General features: G+C 34.3%; 1 protein-coding gene across 2 annotated transcripts; it reads right to left on the reverse strand.

Annotated features, from left to right (window-relative positions):
* LOC109345849 (probable receptor-like protein kinase At5g18500) lies at window positions 2148-7242 on the reverse strand. 2 transcript variants are annotated; one of them, XM_019585087.1, is made up of 8 exons: window positions 6921-7242; window positions 5949-6661; window positions 5746-5850; window positions 5418-5540; window positions 5153-5323; window positions 4934-5063; window positions 3720-3932; window positions 2148-2468 (listed from the first exon to the last, which is right to left on the reverse strand). In XM_019585087.1, exons 2-8 carry the CDS (start codon window positions 6629-6631, stop codon window positions 2382-2384), a joined length of 1512 nt encoding a protein of 503 aa, XP_019440632.1. In that variant the 5' UTR covers window positions 6632-6661; window positions 6921-7242; the 3' UTR covers window positions 2148-2381. The 2 variants fall into 2 exon arrangements, with proteins under 2 accessions (XP_019440632.1, XP_019440631.1); XM_019585086.1 differs by having other exon boundaries at window positions 6909-7242.

A 7789-nucleotide genomic window follows, 5' to 3' on the forward strand; every position in this document is an offset into this window, starting at 1 on the left:
ATTTTTATATCCAATTGAGTATTAGTCGACAATACTCGGACATGGCTTAATCGCGAATATTTTTCTGAAGAAGTCACTTCACTTTCACGAGTGAAACTTGCTCGGTAAGCAAGCAAAAATACTCATCTCTTACACAAAATCCCTTAAACCCTTCATCTACCCATTACTCAATTTACTCTTTGAAAACCTTTGATTTTCCTCTCCCTAAATCAGATTCATTGCCTTTAAAAGAGCTCATCCAACTTGGAGAAACCCTTGGCATTTCTCCTCTTCTTCACTTTGATTCTCAAGAACTCCAAGGTAAGCTTTCATCTTTTGTTCTTCATCTCTTAGAAATCTAACCGTTAGTTTTTTACGAGATTTTAGTATGATGTTTATACGCATGTTACGAACATTTTCAACCGTCAAAATTTGCTAATAATCTTCCTAACTCTTGTCATACTCAAGAACTCGAAAAATGAGCTTTCATGAATTTAGAAAATTATTGTTTTGAAACCATGAAATCTTGTCGTTCATGGGCTGTTTTAGTGTTTGAAAATATGCATGTTGTTAATTTTGATGAAAGGAGATGATGATCTAAATCAAGACTTTGAGCATGATATCAACCCTTGTAAAGAAGGTAGGTGTTGAAATGATCATGAACACGATAGGAATCGTGAACGAGACTTCCGAGGATAAAGGATAGTTCAAGAATATGAATATTGGACCAGATGGATGAAAGTCTCGAATTTTCTTAAAATAGATTAACATGATGTCTTTATCTTAAAGTAGCAGGAAAACGATTTAACTCGCAAATCACTGATTGGTTTTTGTGTTTAGTTTTGAGGCGTTCGAAGTCAGACAACCTACTCATTCACGTAAAGGAGATCAACTGCGCTACAACCCAAGGTGAGGGAGAATACATCGTGATATAATGGTGTTCGAATATGACACCCGGATCTCTCAACTACCTCAAAAGTTGGGAGTTATATTTGTTTTTTAGAAACTCGTACTTAACCAAATGATTGCATGCCTGGATTAAGTACGGATGATTTCTTAAGCTGTATGCCCTATGGTAGTTTAAAATATCAAGTATTGTGGTAGTTATCCATGAAGGAACACCACTCAAGAAACTAAAACGCATAGGGATCAGAAACAACAGAGATTTTCGATCTGGTGTCCCAAAAGAGCGAGGAAGTAGTCCTTCCAACTGGACACCCCTAGCTTGGGCGAGCCACTCTCGCTTGAGCTAGTGGTCCTCGCCTGGGCGAGGGCCAAGCATGCGTTTTACCTGTTCTGGGCAATTCTAGTCGCCCGGGCGAGATCTAGAGGATGATTTTGACTAGTTTTTGGTGGATTTTTCGCTTGGGCGAGAGCCAGATAGAGAATTGAGTTTGTTTTGATGAAATCGTTGCTTGAGCGATAGTCTCTCGCTTAGGCGAGAGACATATAATGTTTTTGATTGGTTGATTGCTTAGATAATAACCCTAACTTGGGTGAGAAGTATATTTAATAATTGGGAGAGATCGTGACTCGAACGAGGAGTCCAATACCCAAATCAACAAACTTATACAATTACCTTTGTCCTTGCGTCTTATTCGAGCAAGGATTACGACGATGACATAGTGAGCAAGGCGATGCCTAAAAAGGATTACATGATACCACACAGCGAGGTCGTCTGACTGTAAGGTTGATTAAATTCTTAATATATTATTTTCATCAAAATATAAGATTAATGCTATTATGATTAGACATTTTATCAACCTATTAGCTTAAACCTAATTTAAGTTTTTGATATTTGGATTTTAATTTTGGGAAATTTTAGTAAGTAAAAGTTATTGGTAGGTGGATCTAATGAATTATATAGCTTAAAAGGTTCAACTTTTTAAGAAGGATTTCTTAAAGAAAGGGAACCTCTTACTCTAAAAGTAAGTTAAAAAAATTAATTTACATCATAATCCTCTATTCTATAAAAATCTAATAGTTCAAATCTATTAACTAATTCAAATCATTAGATTTACTAGAATGAATGATTAAAATGTGAAATATATTTTTTTAACTTACTCCTCAAAGTGAATCCATTTCTTTCTCAAGATGAGAAGATTAGTTGTATGAGTGATTCTAGGATTATTCCCCAACAAAAACACCCCACATTCATACACAAACAATAAAAAGTAAAAAAACATAGCATATCATAGGAACAAATAAAATAAATAAATTTTGTCAAACTGTGCCAACCCTTTTTCACAATACCCATGCAACAATCTAACAATAGTTAAAAATCTTGAAAAAAATAACAATACCCTACAACTTTATACATCACATTAACCCACTGACCCTAATAAAGAATCAGTGTTTGAGTCATGTATGTTGTTTATCCTCCTTCTGCTCCTTTATCAACCTTAACTCTCACTCTTCTCTATGTCAGAAAATTCCTTCAGGGATTCAATCTCTGCACTTCCTCCTTTAGTTTTTCGGTGTCGTCGATCCTGAACATAAATACAATCAGTGAGATCAAATGTTTGCTTTCAAGATAGGGCAATAAATTCAACCTCATGAAGGATAATCATAATAAGAATAACTACTATTTTTTTGGTGAAAATAATACAAGTACCTACTATGTTTGGTTTCAACCTCTCACCTGAAGCCTGTCTCGCATCCTATGCTAGTGCTAACTTTGATCACTTGTACCTAATTATATCGGCGTATCCATACGATTTTAAAAATAGTTGTATCTTATACCTGTTTTCGTACCATTTACGGTTACCATTCCGTAATCATGCAACATAGCAGCATGTATACCTTATTCATTCAAGGTACTATAGTTTTTGAGAAAATGCTGAACCCGATTCTTGGTACATACCCATACTTGGTACGTACCCCATACACGATATGTACCCATGCTGGTGTAGTACATTGGAGCCCTAATCCGATTATTGCCCTAATTCGATCTACCGAGAGAATGTAATTAGGCTCATTTTGGGTAGAGAGAATCCTAACATCTCTATCACGGGACCCAATTAATGAATAATATTATTCTCCCCCTATCTAAGAATATGATAAGTAATCTAACTAGGAAAGTAATTGGTAGAAATAAATGCAAAGTAGCAATTAAAATAACAAATGAACTAGCATAACATTAATTCATTATTATGATACTTCTTGCCATAAATCTTATGACCTGGATCAGCATCCCTAACATTTATTGATCTAATATACTATCATAGCAAAAGTATATTATGAATAAAATATTAGATCCTCTGTCTATGGTTCAAAATATTACACACTTGCACCAATTTCATGCCTCCATTGGTTTCACAAGCCACCCTAGTTTAGCTTGAGAGATTGACACAAAAACATTGTCAAGCTTTTAATGATTTTTACCTTTCATTATTCTTGAGTTTATTCAAGTGTCAAGTCATAAAGTCTCAGATTGGATACGAGAGGAGGAATGAAAAAATTTATAAGTAGAAAAGACTAATGAAATCATTGTCTTAAGGTTTTGGTTCAAGACGTGGTGTCTCACTTATGACTCTCCACTCTTCCTATACTTTGGTAACAATGGAACTCCCCGATGGTTGGAGGCTCCCCAGTCGCAGTCAGGTCCAACAATTATTACCGAAAAACCAACAAAATGAGTGTGTTCACCAAAGCACAAAGCAAAGAGCAGCAAAAACAACTAAAAAGTTTAACAAAAAAGATGGTGAATGAAATTTCATGAGGGAATGAGAAAAACAAACCTCTCTTGGTAAAGGGTATTCCTCTGACTCCAGCATACGTACAACTTGGCTCATCTTAGGCCTTTTCTCAGAATCAGGATCTACACATCTTAAAGCTGTTAAGAGAACCTTTTTTAAAGCTCTAGTTGATGGCTTCACCTCGATGTTTTCGTCCAATACTTCTTCCGATCGCCTGTTTCCAACCATCATCTTCAACCAATCAACCAGATTCACCTGAAAGCATCGCAATTTCATTGTAAACCTTAGCCAAAACTCACATGCAGGAATAGGTAACTAATAACACACAAGAGCAATTCTTGTTAATAATAAGAGTAACCCTCTTATTTGCAGGTTCCAAGCCAGAGTTCATATTTTGTGTGTAGTTAAAATGGATGTGATCATGAACTCTTCAAACTATATGGGAAAATTTAAGTAAACCAACTGTGTATGGTGTTGGAGCATTTTCTACATTGCGGATTTGGTGATAAGGTTTAAAAGGGAAGGGTGATAGATTTTACATCGTCGGAAGGGTTTTTCTGCATAATAAGTAAATAACAGCAGTAGTATTGGAATAGTAGTCACAATAAAAACAATAACAACAATCAAGCCTTAATCTCACTAGGTGAGTTCGGCTACATGGGTCGAACACCATCATAATTCTCTATCATAAATAACAATAAAAAACATGCAGATAAATTAGGTAATAGCATTGCTGAGAATGTTAATGCTATTCATGTTTACTTTTCTAAAGGTGTCACTTAAGAAGTGAAGATTGATTCTTTTTTGTCTTCTTTTGGTACAAGATTAACTTCAATTCCAATTGCCATTTAAACGAGTAGTGAATTAATTATTGATGACGATGTCCCAATGATTTGCTTTTTTTTTTCTTCCAGTACGAGAGAATATACTTAGAGATCATAGATCAGCCATGCACCAGACAAATGAAGACAGAGTGGTATGAGCTATAGTTTCCGACGAATAAGTCTAACGTTAAAAGCTTCTATAGCTAGAAAAGTTCTGGCAATTAAGCAGAGGTGTTGTTTATCTAAAAATATGTTAAAGATTAATATAAGATAACAAGACAACTATGCAACTTCTTTGTTACAGTTATTGGCGGAATTGGTCGAACTTACAGCTAATGCTTCATGATTATTCGGTATTTTGGTGAAAACAAACAAGCAATCACAAATACTTAAAGCTGGATTTGTTCCCGAGATAAAATTAAGTTTACTCACTTCATGAGCTGGACGACCATAGTCGACTGGATCTCTTCCCGTTATTCCTTCCAATAGCAAAACACCAAAGCTATAAACATCACTCTTTTCATTCAGAAGGCCAGAATTTGCATATTCAGGAGCCACATATCTGTGAAATATTTCGAGAAAAAAAAAGAATATGAGAATCATTTTTTTCTAATAAAACTTTAATAATGTAGAGAGCACAAAAATACTAACCCAAAGGTTCCCATAACTCGCGTTGTGACATGACTCTCGCCAGCTTCCAGTAACTTGGCCAGGCCAAAATCAGAAACCTTGGCATTGAAGTCACTGTCAATTAATATGTTGCTGGATTTGATATCTCGGTGTACCACCTTCGGCTCAATTGCTTCATGCAAATATGCAAGCCTAAAACAATTACAATGCTTTAATTCACCAAAAAAGTTAAATGTTTTAAATGAGGAATGATAAATCCATAAGATGCGTAGACGCAGAGACTCACGCTTTGGCCGTGCCGAGGAGAATCTTTATACGTGCTTCCCAGGTAAGATAACCTTCGTGACGCATAGCTCCATGAAGCCATTGCTCCAAGTTTCCATTATTGACATACTCATAGACTAACATCCTGAAAATATACCATATTAAGAGAATTGAAGAAAGATATGTTCAAGGGATGTGAGATTAACTTCACCAGGTATCAGGTAATGGCATACAAGTCATATTCCGAAAATTATCATTATTGTGCCAACAACAACTTCATTTATTTAAGCATAATATTTGAGATCATATATGTTGAGATGACACCGTATCATAATTGCGAATTATGGTACCTGTCAGTACCCTCAATGCAGTACCCCAAAAGGCGAACCAAGTTTTTGTGTCGAACATGGCCAATAGCTTCAACTTCCACCCGAAATTCTTTCTCTGCTTGACCACTGCTAAAGAAAAGTTATGAGTTAAATTTCAGCAGAAACGAGAGCAATAAGAACAAAACAATTACGATAAGTAGCCTGAACATTTTACTGGAACTCACACGTTGTTGAGTATCTTTTTAACTGCCACCGGTGTCCCATTCACCAACTGTCCGTGATAAACAATTCCATACCCTCCTTCGCCGACGACATTATCCTTGGAAAACCGATTTGTAGCTAGTTGAAGATCCCTCAAGGTAAACCAGTGACCCCAACCCAAGTGAGAGAATTCTGGAAGGCCAGAGAGAGGTGAAGGAGCTGTCAGAGGGAGTGATGAAGAAGAGTGCTTGTACAATGTAATCGTGCCAGAGCTACCTTCTTCGCCCGATTGTAGTGACCCTCCTCCATCTTTCTCTACGCGATGAAATGAATCCGAACGACTACCACTATCCCAATTTCCCCTCTTCTTCCCTACACCTAAATGAACCATGACTTCATCCGATTCTTTGGCATTCGATTTATCACGAACCGTAACTAGCATTCCATCACTAGGAGCAAATGCATTACTTGATACTTGCTCAACCCTCACTTCCTTGATTTCCTTCGAGAAACTCGGAATTTGACTAACAAGAAACTTGTTATCCTTAATCACTTTTCTAGATTTTTTCCTTGAGGTAAGGCAAATTGAGAGCACAGAGAGGATTATAATAGTAAACAACCCAACTGCAATTCCAATTATTTCCCAAATCTTAAGACCAAAGATTGAAGTTTTCTTAGATAATTCATCACTAACATTAATACCCATATCTCTTAATAAAAACAAAGCCTTGAATTCCTACAATATCAAATACAAAGAGATAAGCAATTAATTACATATATATATATAACTCTACATCAATTATTCATCAAATTAAACACTTGTGCATTACCATTTCAAGACAATGTAATATTAAACAGATTATAATAACAAGGAACCATGAAATACAAATATAAAGATTAAAATTTTAACTCAAATGAACATGTTTATTAACCATGAAGCACAAAAATGTAAAAAAAAAAAATAGTCTTACTTATAAACTTACCTATTATATAACCTCAAATCCCAGATCTCAGAAACTGACACATAACAAATTTTCAGGCTGAAACAAAAGAACAAGGCAAAAAGAACAGATCTTTGGGGTAAATGAAGAAACTTATGAATCTCAGGGAAGTTTTGAAGAAAAGCAAGTAATATAGGTGAATCAAAATGGAATGTAGAAAATGTGAGTGAAAATATATAATGGAGGGTTCTATCTGAATGTGAAGAACAAAAACATAAACAAACAAAGGTTAAGGTTGTGGTTTGGTTTTGAGCAAAGGGACATAGATGAAAATTTCAGCTATGATTATGATGATAAAGAGAAAGAGATGAAGTTATCAGTGGTAGGTGTATTATTACTTTATAGAATAAATAAATAAAAAGTCATATATTATTATTGTTAATTATATACTAATGTATCTAAATGTATGATTTTCTTGTTGAGTAAAGAGTTTTATACACTATTTTTATATCATTTATGAAATTATTAAATAATTTAGTTTGTTAAAGATAATTTTTGGAAATCTAATTCATGCATATAAAAAGCTTTTGTAATTTACTTTTGTGACATTTAAGTCTTAAAAAGATTAATTTTTTATGAAAAAATCATATTGTTAATTTAAATATTTATACACACTTCCTACATTATCGATCGTTAGTTTGAATTATATTTTTCGAAGAGTTAGTGATAATTAAATGTGAATGATGGAATATATGGTAAACATTATAAGTGCATATATTTTTAACTCTTTAGAAAATTTACATATTTCCTTTTTAAAAATATACATATTCCAAAAAATATATTAAAAATGACAGAAAAAGGACAAATGAAATAGGCATTAGTCTTACACTCTTACTGTATAAAGATATTATTTTGTTGCAACA

Source organism: Lupinus angustifolius, chromosome LG04 (assembly GCF_001865875.1).
Source record: "Lupinus angustifolius cultivar Tanjil chromosome LG04, LupAngTanjil_v1.0, whole genome shotgun sequence".
Classification (NCBI taxonomy): Eukaryota; Viridiplantae; Streptophyta; class Magnoliopsida; order Fabales; family Fabaceae; genus Lupinus; species Lupinus angustifolius.

What these genes read in the sequence shown, in the direction of transcription:
- LOC109345849 (XM_019585087.1), bottom strand. Translation starts at nt 6,631, where the DNA reads ATGGGTATTAATGTTAGTGATGAATTATCTAAGAAAACTTCAATCTTT. An exon ending in AAAAAGATACTCAACAACGT is followed by an intron (nt 5,851 to 5,948) that starts GTGAGTTCCAGT and finishes TTTCTTTAGCAG; the next exon opens with TGGTCAAGCAGAGAAAGAAT. An exon ending in TGCATTGAGGGTACTGACAG is followed by an intron (nt 5,541 to 5,745) that starts GTACCATAATTC and finishes GTATATTTTCAG; the next exon opens with GATGTTAGTCTATGAGTATG.